General features: G+C 40.8%; 1 protein-coding gene across 1 annotated transcript in view; it reads right to left on the bottom strand.

The window, feature by feature from the left end:
* TSPAN17 (tetraspanin 17) overlaps positions 1-11031 on the bottom strand; it is a 68926-nt gene extending 57895 nt beyond the window's left edge. Inside the window, exon 1 of the mRNA XM_063447286.1 lies at positions 10673-11031. Within this exon, the coding sequence (XP_063303356.1) occupies positions 10673-10759 (87 nt within the window). The 5' untranslated portion in view covers positions 10760-11031. The remainder of the gene's footprint in view (positions 1-10672) is intronic.
* Between the last annotated feature and the right edge of the window lie 2449 nt (positions 11032-13480).

Here is a 13480-nt window from a genome sequence, read left to right as displayed (position 1 = left end):
AATCTGTGCGGCTAATGTGAATTCTAAGCACATTTGTTGTCTGATGCCAGCATGCTTGCACCATACTGCCAATTACCACCACCCCATAGAATAACTTATTAGTGCCCTCCCATCCCTCCTCCACGCCCTTTTGACTTTGCTATCTTATATGACCCCCTCCTATATATTGTTCCTGCTCTCACACCAAAGGCAGACCACTGTTTTGAGACTAGCTGCAGTCAGCTAATGAGACCTATGACCAGAGGGATCGTGAGGGATCAGACACCAACAACTGCTCCCTCAAAAGGACCTGCATACTGCGGGACAGAGGCACCATCGTACGTCTATCTAAAGGGGCACCCCTCCGGCATCAGAGATAGCCTGTCTCTGATTCCAGCGGACCAACGGGTTGCAATGGTAGCTTATATAATGCAAGTGTTTATTGCTGCCTGGAGTGCATTGTAGTGTTGAAACTGGTTACCGTGGCAACACTGATTCTTCAACTATGTCTGCCCAAGGAGCACTGCACTCACCATGCAGGGTGTGCACCAGCTGGGGCTATTTATGGTCCACCACGGATAAACTTCATCCCCTCCCTCAAGATAAGCAAGAGAGATTAACAGACAATAAAATATACATAAAGTATATCAAAAGCGCCAAGTTAAAAACACAGGTATAAATATATAAAAAAAAAGTTGGGGAAAAAAAAAGGGGGAGGTGGGGGGAGAAATACCAAGTGATATACAGGATAAAATATTAATCAAAACCTGGTGTACAAATCTAATTAGATACAAAACTGCATATAGTGTAATAAAGTTAAGACTGCAGGGAAGAGGGAAGTGAGAGCACTCACAAGAGGTAGAAGTATGCAGGCATGAGTAAGCCTTCAATCTGTCAATGTGGATAAAAAATAGAAGACAAATAGCCATTAGCGAAAGGGAATTAAGATGTATTATTTTAAAACTTTTTTTTTTTTTTATCATGCCCCCCCCCAAAAAAAAATCCAACCCCCCTACACAACAGCCCATCTCTCTCAATATTGCAGCCCATCACTCACAATCTAGCACCTACCAACCACAAATACACATTACTGCTCATACCTCCATACACACTACAGCTCGTATCCTCACACACATTACTGCTCATACCTCCATACACACTACAGCTCCTATTCTCCCACACATTACTGCTCAAACATCCATACAAACTACAGCTCCTATCCTACCACAAACACACACATTACTGCTCATACCTCCATACAAACTACAGCTCCTATCCTACCACAAACACACACATTACAGCTTATACCTCCATACACACACTACAGCTCCTATCCTACCACAAACACACACATTACTGCTCATACCTCCATACACACTACAGCTCCTATCCTACCACAAACACACACATTACTGCTCATACCTCCATACACACTACAGCTCCTTTCCTACCACAAAACACACACATTACTGCTCATACCTCCATACACACTACAGCTCCTATCCTACCACAAACACACACATTACTGCTCATACACACTACAGCTCCTATTCTACCACAAACACACACATTACTGCTCATACGTCCACACACACACACACTACAGCTCCTATCCTACCACAAACACACACATTACTGCTCATACCTCCATACACACTACAGCTCCTATCCTACCACAAACACACACACATTACTGCTCATACCTCCATACAAACTACAGCTCCTATCCTACCACAAACACACACATTACTGCTCATACGTCCACACACACACACACACACTACAGCTCCTATCCTACCACAAACACACACATTACTGCTCATACGTCCACACACACACACACACTACAGCTCCTATCCTACCACAAACACACACATTACTGCTCATACCTCCATACACACTACAGCTCCTATCCTACCACAAACACACACACATTACTGCTCATACCTCCATACAAACTACAGCTCCTATCCTACCACAAACACACACATTACTGCTCATACGTCCACACACACACACACACTACAGCTCCTATCCTACCACAAACACACACATTACAGCTCATACCTCCATACACACTACAGCTCCTATCCTACCACACACACACACACACACATTACTGCTCATACCTCCATACACACTACAGCTCCTATCCTACCACAAACACACACATTACTGCTCATACGTCCACACACACACTACAGCTCCTATCCTACCACAAACACGAACATTACAGCTCATACCTCCATACACACTACAGCTCCTATCCTACCACACACACATTACAGCTCCTATCCTACCACAGCTCCTATCCTACCACAAACACACACATTACTGCTCATACCTCCATACAAACTACAGCTCCTATCCTACCACAAACACACACATTACTGCTCATACCTCCATACAAACTACAGCTCCTATCCTACCACAAACACACACATTACTGCTCATACCTCCATACAAACTACAGCTCCTATCCTACCACAAACACACACATTACTGCTCATACGTCCACACACACACACACTACAGCTCCTATCCTACCACAAACACACACATTACTGCTCATACCTCCATACAAACTACAGCTCCTATCCTACCACAAACACACACATTACTGCTCATACGTCCACACACACACACACTACAGCTCCTATCCTACCACACACACATTACTGCTCATACCTCCATACACACTACAGCTCCTATCCTACCACAAACACACACATTACTGCTCATACCTCCATACAAACTACAGCTCCTATCCTACCACAAACACACACATTACTGCTCATACGTCCACACACACACACACACACTACAGCTCCTATCCTACCACAAACACACACATTACAGCTCATACCTCCATTCACACTACAGCTCCTATCCTACCACACACACATTACTGCTCATACCTCCATACACACTACAGTTCCTATCCTACCACAAACAAACACACATCCCATAGCCTCTATTTTCTCACAAACACGCTACAGCCTCTATCGCTCCCCCTCCCAAACACTACAAATCTTATCTGCACACAGACAACAGCACAGCTCAATCCCACAAGCAGGAGTCATGCTATACCACCCGCAGTGTCTGTATCAATATACAGCTATGAATCATGCTGTACCACCATCTTTGTCTAGATCAATATCATGGAGAGGGGCACAATTTTCTGTTCTTTCCTTGGTGGTAGCTACTGCTCTGATCAGCTGCTTTCCAACAAGTAATGCTAAAATTTTATAATAATATATGGCAAGACCTCCATTTACTTATCCTTTAACCCCTTAAGGACACATGACATGTCTGACACGTCATGATTCCCTTTTATTCCAGAAGTTTGGTCCTTAAGGGGTTAAATAAACATGATTGTAATCAAATCCACAGTAAAAAAAATAAAAATAAAAAATATAAATAATAGGATGCATGCATTTCAGTTTCCACTATTTACTCCAATTTTACAGGTACTGCAATGTGCTTACTAAAGCAGGATGTGAATTATCCCATCCAGACACCCTCATATATTTTGTGCAGAGCGGATACCTCCATTGAGCAAAGCGTAACTTAAGACATTAACAAACTAAGTTTTAAATTTCAGTCAATGAGCTCTAAAAATCTGTATCTGCTTAAGGTGAGAGCATTTGCGGTCAGTCGGCCAGCCAGCTGATGAAGAGCGTGGGGTGTGCGCATGGGAGGGAGGCTCCTGGAGGATTGAGACAGTGACGTAGGCGCGCGAGTGAGCTGTAACCTCCCTCCCTGCTCTGCTCCCTCGCGCATCCACCAGTGATGCCGGGAGCCGGAATATGACGACATTCCAGCCGTGGTATCACTAAACAGCGCTCTATGGAGCTGAGCAGGGAGATGACTGAAGCCCCATTGGACCCCAGGGAAAGCCGAGTAGCTCCAGGTAGAGAGGTTGGGTGGTCACCTTAATGTGTATTGTTATTGTAGGGACAGTGAATGCGTGTGTGTCAGTAAGTGAGCGAGTGTGTCAATGAGTATGTGTGGGTGTGTGGGTGTCAGTGAGTGAGTGTGAGTATGTGTGTGTGTCAGTGAATTCACATGTGCATGGGGATTTTATTCACCTTTTCCCCCCCCACGCTGTACTGCTCTCACCGCAGCTGGCCCTGTCTCCATGACTGTGATCGTCAATCTTGATGATCTCAGCCAAACCAATGCTTTCCCATAGAAAAGCATTGGGAAGCTATTGCGCATGTGTGGCAAAACGCCATGCTGCGCCAATCAGCATCTCTGAAAAGGCAGGGTTTACATTGAAAAGTGTGGAAGGGCAGGTTATAGAGATGAGAACAACTACATTAAGCTGTAGGGGTTCTGGTGACTATAAGGTCCCTTTAAGAATTGTATTTTTGACATTGAAAAACCTGGCTCCTAATTTTTTGCTGGCTCCGATATTCAAAGCAAATTTGTCAAGCCCTGTCATATAAAACTCAGTTGTTTACTGCCAGCTCTCATTTACGTTTTGAGGCATTACCTCGCGGATCACAAATTAACTAATTTAAAGGAACACTACAAAGACCATAACCACTACAGTCCACCGTAGTAGTAATGGTGCCGGAGTGCCCTGGAACCTTGCCGGGGTGGTAACTTACTGGAGGTTCAGGAAGTTACTTACTGAGCTAGCATGGAGGTGCAGGACTTAGTTCAGCTGGTGCTCTCAGTCCATCGAGCTAATGGCTACAGAGGAGGCTGCTCCAAGCAAAGTGTCAAACCAATCTACCCACTACAGTAGACTTTAGTGATTATGGTGCTTGGAGTGTTCCTTTAATGAAAGCTGAAAACTTACACTGGGCGTATTACAAAGCAGGCAAGATGTTATGAATGGAACTGTTGCTTGGGGGGAGATAGTGAATTCAATATCATAAACCCTTCCTGTACTGGGGTTTATCGGATAAGATCAGACGTCAGCGACCAGAGTGAGGCTCTTGATTTGTGGAGCCTCCTTCTGGTGATGAAGACTGTCTGCAGAGCAGCAATTTATCTTAACTTTCCAAAATCTGGGTATGTTATTTTAATTCAATTTATTGTATTATATTTTAATACATTATCTACAGGGAGTCACTTTACCCCATTCCTTCGTTTTAATAAACTGCCATAGCAGTGCTTGCTGTAGCTGGCTACAACTAGAGTTATGGAAAAGCTCTGACTAACTAGCTTGTGGTTCCGTTGAGTCAATAATGAACTACCAGAAATAAAAATTAAAAAAAAAAAACAAATTAGCTACAGGTTTCAGAAAGCCAAATCCAGTCATAGTTTGTGTGCAGAAAATTCAAAAACTAACCCCAAGAATACAGCAACAATTGTGATACGATTAATACTTTTTTTTTTTTTTCTTTTTTTAAAGCATAAGGCCTATGCAAGCATGGGGATATTTTCCTACAGTGATCTGATAGAATCTTCAGACATAACCACATCCGAGAATGCCCGGTATAGCCATAATTATACAGCCATGTGTATTTTATACAAGGCCATTGTGTATGACTAACAGTGATCCATTTCCCATTGCGTTTTCCGGTGAGGAGACTCACTATTGCTCCAGGTATTGGACTTGCAAATACTTGAAAATAATTATCTGAGCACAAACGTATCTAGACATCTGTGTAAAGGATTCTTTACACTTCAAAAGATCTACAAATGAAGATTTATAATCATATAGATTTCTAAAAGTGTCCAAACACGCAAGCTGCTGACAAGTATCCCACACACAGGTGTTCTTATTCACTAAACTGGGAAAAGAACTTGGTGGGGCCTATTCACAAATTTAATTTTTTTTTTTAATTAAAAATAAAATTTAAATATCCTAGTGGACAGAAAACCTTAACTGCAAAATATAGCCTGAAATGGCAAAAACATAAATAAATCTCCAACTCCACTTTAGTAACAGCTTGGCTATTTTGGTCTAACTTTTGCAGCAATTTGATGTTTGGAGAATTAACTCATTAGTAGTGAATTGCAGATATTTAACCCCTTCAGGACGGAGTCAATAGTGCACGTTCTGATCAAAACAAAACGTAAACAAAAACTGGAATTTGCGCTATATGTCTGTTCACCCGTAGTTCACCTCTTTCATATTAAATGCACCCACACTTATTATATATCATTTTGTTCAGGAGAAACAGGGCTTTCATTTCATATAAAATATTTATATATGAAACAATTTATTATGAATAAAATAAAAAAAAACTGTAAGAAATTTGAATTTTTTTTTTTTAATTTGTAGTTCCGCCTCACATTTTAGCTGTAAATGTCATAATACTGTTAGGTTTTACTGCAACAAAATGCACATATTTGTAATCAGCGATGTCTCACGAGTACAACAGTACCCCCCATTAACAGGTTTTATGGTGTTTTGGAAAGTTACAGGGTCAAATATAGAACGTTCCATTTTCAAATTGAAATTTGCCAGATTAGTAATGTTACCTTTGAGACGGTGTGGTAGCCCAGGAATGAGAATTACCCCCATAATGGCATACCATTTGAAAAAGTAGACAACCCAAGGTATTGAACGTGGGGTATGTTTAGTCTTTTTTAGTAGCCACTTAGTCACAAACACTGGCCAAAGTTAGCGTTCATATTTGTTTTTGTGTGAAAAAAGCAAAATACTAATATTTGGCCAGTGTTTGTGACTAAGTGGCTACTAAAAATGACTGGACATACCCCATTTGCAATACCTTGGGTTGTCTACTTTTGCAAATGGTAGGCCATCATGGGGGTAATTCTTATTCCTGGGCTACCATACGGTCTCAAAGGCAACATAACTAATCTGGCAAATTTCAATGTCAAAAAAATGAAATGCGAGCCTTATATGTGACTATCTAACTTTCCAAAAAAACATAAAACCTGTACATGGGGGGTACTGTTATTCTCGGGAGATTTCACTAAACACAAATATTAGTGTTTTAAAACAGTAAAACATATTACAACAATAATATAGTCCATAAAAGTGCCGTTTGTTTGTAAAAAAATGCAAAAAACGTCACTTTTACTTAAAATATCATCGTTGTAATACAATTTACCAGTTTTAAACACTAATATTTGAGTTCAGCGAAGTCTCCCGAGTAAAACAGTACCCCCTATATACAGGTTTTATGGTGTCTTGGAGAGTTACAGGGTCAAATATAGTGCTTGCGAATTAAATTCTCTGCACTTTCTCCCTGTGTTGTCAGGCATGTCAATCAAATTTTAATTAATTAAATGACATAATTATGTTAAAAAATTACTTAAATATACACGTAGAATTTTAATATATATGCATTTATAGGTATTTAAATTCTACGTGTATACTAATGTAATCTTTCATGTAATTATATGTATTTATCTATCTATATATATTTGCGGTTATTTGTATTTTATATATAGATAGATATATATAAAATGTCATTCTAAGTGTATTCTGTTTCCAATATATATATATATTAATAACAAAATACAGTTAGAATGAAATTACATATGAATATATAATTTATTTTAAATTTTGTTTCAATATTTTATTTATTTATTATTGTAATTATACGTATATATATATATAATATATATGTAGATCTATTATATATATATATAAAATATATATATACATATTATATATGTAACGTCATTCTAAGTGTATTTTAATACTAATATATATACTAATATTAATATTAAAATACATTACGTATGACGTTACATATATATAATATGTATATATATTATATATATAATATATATACATATATTATATATATATAAATACTTGTATTTTATTTTAACATGTGTATTTAATTCACATCACATGGCCCCCGGGGGCCTCATTTGCCGGAGGGGGGCTGCCTGGGCTCTCAGGCAGACCCCCAGAAGAGGATCGCGGCGGAGGTAAGTATAGCTTACCTCCTGGGGGCTTCAGCCGTTACGGCGTTCTATGCCGCCGCAACGGCTTTAAAGCCCTTTAAAGCCGCGACGGCATAGAACGCCGTAACGGCGTTAAGGGGTTAAGGAGAATTATAAAACTGGTGAAATTCTGCCTTTTTGCAGGGTGCCCAATTTGGCCAACAATTTGCATTTCCTGGTCAAACCTTCTCAGCAAAAGTAAAAAATAAATTTTAAAAGAACAAGCTTACTTATGGTGACAATAATGTTAACACATATCAAAAACAAGTCTAAACTGTCCTGAAATCATTCAAAGAAAAGGCAGTGTTTACATTGCTGCCTAGTAACACTTCTAGTAGTGGCAGTCACTCAGACGGCCACTAGAGGTGCTTCCTATGCAGCACTAACATCCAGCGTCTACACTCTGCATGGAGGCGCTGAATGCTCCCCATAGAGATGCACTGATTCAATGCATATCTATAAGAAGACGATTGGTGCAGAGTGGCATTTTGCTGTGCATGCGCAATAGCCTCTTAATGCTTTCCTATTGAAAAGCATTGGGTTGGCGGAGATTATCAAGTCTGATTATCTCAGCCATAGATGCAGAGTGAGGCGGAGCCAGCCACTGGCAAGACTAACACTGCGTGGACTGAGGCCTATATAGTGGGTTTAACACTATTGTGTGAGGAATATGCTTGTCTTCCTGACACTATAATGTTCCTTTAAGTAAAGATTCTTGCTGCCAGCAAAAGTAGAGCTATGCCACTGGATCGCACCATACTAGTTAATACCAGGGATTGGAGCACTGTTTGCCATTTGTTCTGCCTCCAACATTTTATCATTGTGGAAGCGTTTAAGGTTGCCAGGGACCAAACAGTAAGTAAACAGTTTAGTGTGATGCATGACCCGGTGCCCAAAGATTTCAGGCAATATAACCACATCAATCCATTTATGTGGTTATGGTACCTACAGTGTTCCTTTGATAATTCAGCATGCTGTTGGTGCCCTAAATTGTGTAAACGTTAAATTACAGGGACCATTGTTATAGGAAAATATTATTATGGAGTACATAGACCAACAACTGTAAACATTGCTCATTAACCCCTTTCAGTGCCAAAGATTTGCGTTATGCATTTTATTCCTCATTTGGAAAACAGATGGTTATGTCCACAAAAAAAATAATAATTAAAAAAACACCCCTAAAACCAGCATACCTGAGTGAATGTAGAGTGAAATATAATCATAACCAAAATAAAAGATGCAATTAAAAAAAAAACAAAAAACAAAAAAAAACAGGAAATCTGTTAGATTACATTATCTACACGCGAGTCAAAGTTCAGATAATATTACTATTATCATTGTTTCTATAGTATCAATATATTCTGGAGCACTTATAAGGTGGAAATACATACAAGCACGTAATTGACAGACAAAATGTTGACAAATAGAAGTGAAAAGGTCTCTGCTCAAAAACTTAGTCTACCACCGCGTCTGCAGCAACCCAGACGTTTTTTTAAATTTGCTTATTTTGATCTCAACAACCTCTCCAGGAAAGCAATAATATAGATCTAAGAGTTTTGGTTTTATTTTAAACGAGGTTACACGTTTAATTTCAAATCACACAAGCAGATCTAGTATGGACAATTTTGTGATTTCTTTATAGGTTTTCACAGCCATATTGTGATCCCCATATTGCTAGAATATATAGCACTACCCTGAATTATATCTTAATAACAAGAAATATAAACAATGAGGTGTATTCAATTAAAACAAGCAATTAATATCGACACAGGATTAGAAATTCTAGGACAAAATAGTCAAACATGCCCTTAAAATATACAATTACATTGTAAGCCTCCAGAAATCCCAATTCAGTAAAAAAAAAAAAAATAACATGTGAATAACTGGGAGAGTAAAGAGGGTGGGTTCACTTATAATACAAGCCTGTAATCCAAACAGCAGTAGCAGATTACACCTGCCTACAGTACTGCAGTACCACATGATCCAACAGATAAACAATGACCAATGTGTACAGTACTGAATCATTCAATTCATTCTGATACTGCATACCCTGTCACCATAACATACACACATCCATTGACCTCTATCTACCATCAGAGCTGCAATCCTCCTATCACCACAAGCCTTACACAGGATCTGGTGTGTGTGTCCCCAGCCCACTGAGAGATTGCAATCAACTTCAAATAGGACAAAACTCAAAGATCCTGTAATCCCAATTACCCACACATGGATACAAAGATCCACTGTGCTGTTAATATTGATCTATATCTGGGAAAGCAAAACACTTCCACCCACACCAATACACAGCCTACACAAGTTAACCCTTTGTGAGACTGCACATCAGCCAATCTGTTCACTGATATGGCCTTTTGTGTGGTCCAAAACAAAAGTAAAAAGGGGATTAAAAGGTAGCCTGTGGTGGCCCCTTGGAACCTCAGATGTTAATTGACTGCATTTCCTATCATGCTGGATGAGGATCATAGGAATTATAGTTCAGAAACACATGGTTTGCCAATTTTGAGCATCAATTTTAACATATACATCTCTATTTCAAACACCACATAAGGATTTAGAGAATTTTAGATGCTATGTAAGAAGAGATGAATACAAAGGAAATCAGAAAACGAGTAATAATGGAGCCTCTTCCAGCTCATTACACCGGCTATGTACAAACAATAGAAAGTGTACAGAGAGACAGAAAGGCCAGCTCTCCCTCTCAGGCTACATTACACCCCCAGGCAGCAAACAAAAGCCTGAATATCCTCCTCCCCCTCCATACAAAGTGCCCATCAACAAGGAAACTCACCCAAAATACTATGTTGAATCCAAACAAGAAATATTTGACACAACAGCTGACTTCGGGCCCTTTAAAATGCTGGTGTTTCCCAGACATGGTTTACATCCAAAGCCCACCCAGCAGACCAGGGGGGTGAGGTTTAATCCCAAACACAGGGCGATGGGTGATCAGAGATAGGATGCTGGGGGGAAGGGAGCAATGTGCAGGTTGGAGGGGCGGCAGAGGAGGGGAGGGTGTGATGCACAAGCTGCCCGGGAGCTTAAAGCTGGCATTGAGAGCACTAGAAGCTCGGGGCAGCCTATTGTTATACCGCTTCCTGGGGTCTCAAGCATGGGAGATCCATGTCTGTTCTCTTGCCTTGTCCTGGATGCAGTGACCACAGAGTCTCCTCCCAGTGAGGGGAGGTCCCACAGCGCGCTCGCAGCTACAGCGGCATCTTCTGGTGGGATCGAGGTACTGCAGTTCTCAGTATATTGTTGGGCCCTGGGCCCCAGTGAGTTGTAAAAGAAAAAATTTATTTTATTTATTACTGCTATTTATAAAGCGCCAACAGATTCCACAGCGCTGTACAATTAGTGGAGAAACGTACAATATACACAGACAAAATACAAGAGGTAGAGAGAGCCCTGCCCGTAAGCTGATATCTACCCATTGGCAGTGGTGTATCCTGGTTTTGTGCTGCCCTAGGCAGGACAAAACTCAGGCGCCCCCCCTCCCCCCGCGCCACCCCCACCCAACCTTTCCCCCCGCCCCGCATTCTAAATACACACACACTCGCTAACAGAAACACACACACTAACAGACACACTCACTAACAGACAAACACACTCACTAGCAGACACAAACTAACATACACACACTCACAGGCAAACACACACTAACTGACACACACACACACACTAACAGACACAGACACAGACACACACTCACCCACCCACATTAACCCTTTTTTTTAAATTTATTTTTAACACATTAACACATTTTTTTTTAATTTATTTTTTTTTAACACGTTTTTTTTATTTTATTTTTAACACTTTTTTAAATTAATTTTTAACACATTTTTTTTTAATTTAACACCCCCCTCCTTACCTTTGGGAATGCTGGGGAGGGGGGTGTCTCTTCCTCCCTGGTGGTCCAGTGGCTGCTGGGTGATCGGGCAGCACTGCCTGGCGGGCGGGCGGCCGGCTGGCCGGCGAGGGAGCACTTCCCCTGAGCTGTCTGCTCAGCTCCCTCGCCAGCCGCAGAGTGAGGCTGGGAGGCGGAGCCGGAATATGACATCATATTCCGGCTCCCAGCCTCACTCTGAGGCTGGCGAGGGAGCTGAGCAGACAGCTCAGGGGAAGTGCTCCCTCGCCGGCCAGCCGGCCGCCCGCGCCGCCCGATCACCCAGCAGCCCGCCGGCATGTCTGTTAGCCGCAAGGCTAACAAGACATTTGCCTTGGGCATTTGGGGGCGGCTTTTTTTGCCGCCCCCTGGAAAATGCCGCCCAAGGCAAATGCCTTGTTTGCCTCGCGGCTAATACGCCCCTGCCCATTGGAGCTCTTTTATACAAAGTGCTTGGCTAGATGGCTCGTGAGCTTACAATCTAAAGAACTGATACTGAGAGGTTAAAAGTATACCAAACTGTCCCTATATTTTGGGCTCAAATCCCTATGTCCCCCCTTTCTCTTCTCCTCAATTTTGTTGAGCCCATTCACAAGAAATGTAGTAGGGATGAGTCGGGCAACTATAGGTCAGTAAGCCTTACTTCAGTAGTGGGTAAAGTAATGGAAACCATGTTAAAGGATAGGATTGCTGATCTAAAAAAAAAAAAACAAAAAAAAACCCACACATGGATTTCAAGATCAGAGACATGAGTTTACTTCAGGGAGATCATGCCAAACTAATCTTAATGATTTGGTAACTAAAATAGATCAGGGTGGTGCAGAAGACATTGCTTACCTAGATTTCAGTAAGGCTTATTATTAAACTGCAATCTTTAAGTTTGGATTCCAATATTATTGAATGGGTAAGGCAGTGGCTGAGCGACAGGCAGAGTGTTCTAGTCAATGGAATATATTCAAAGCATGGGCTTGTCACTAGTAGGGTACCTCAGGGATCTGTACTTGGACCCATTATCTTTAATATTTTTATTAGTGATATTGCAGAAGGTCTTAATGGTAAGGCATGTCTTTTTGCTGATAATACGAATATATGCAACAGGGTTGATGTTTCAGGAGGGATAAGCCAAATGGCAAACTGACATTAAATGTGGATAAGTGCAAGATAATGCATCTTAGACGTAAAAACCCAAGGGCAGAGTACAGAATATTTGATAGAATCCTAACCTCAACATCTGAGGAAAGGGATTTAGGGGTGATTATTTCTGATGACGTAAAGGTAGGCAGACAATGTTATAGAGCAGCAGGAAATGCTAGCAGAATGCTTGGTTGTATAGGGAGAGGTATTCGCAGTAGAGAGGGAAGTGCTCATGCCCTTGTACAGAACACTGGTGAGACCTCACATGGAGTATTGTACACAGTACTGGAGACCGTATCTTCTGAAGGATATTGATACCTTAGAGCGAGTTCAGAGAAGGGCTACTAAACTGGTTCATGGATTGCAGGATAAAACTTACCAGGAAAGGTTAAAGGATCTTAACATGTATAGCATGGAGGAAAGACGAGACAGGGGGGATATGATAGAAACATTTAAATACATAAAGGGAATCAAAGTAAAGGAGGAGACTATATTTAAAAGCTATTCCGCAGTGTTTTCAAATTCTAGAAAAAGGATATTTAGAGTTGAGAAAGTCCGTTTTCAAACAAGTTTACAATC

The sequence above is a fragment of the Pelobates fuscus genome, chromosome 3 (assembly GCF_036172605.1).
Source record: "Pelobates fuscus isolate aPelFus1 chromosome 3, aPelFus1.pri, whole genome shotgun sequence".
Taxonomy (NCBI): Eukaryota; Metazoa; Chordata; class Amphibia; order Anura; family Pelobatidae; genus Pelobates; species Pelobates fuscus.
Note: the sequence above shows the minus strand (reverse complement) of the source record. Positions and strands in the feature narration are given on the sequence as shown.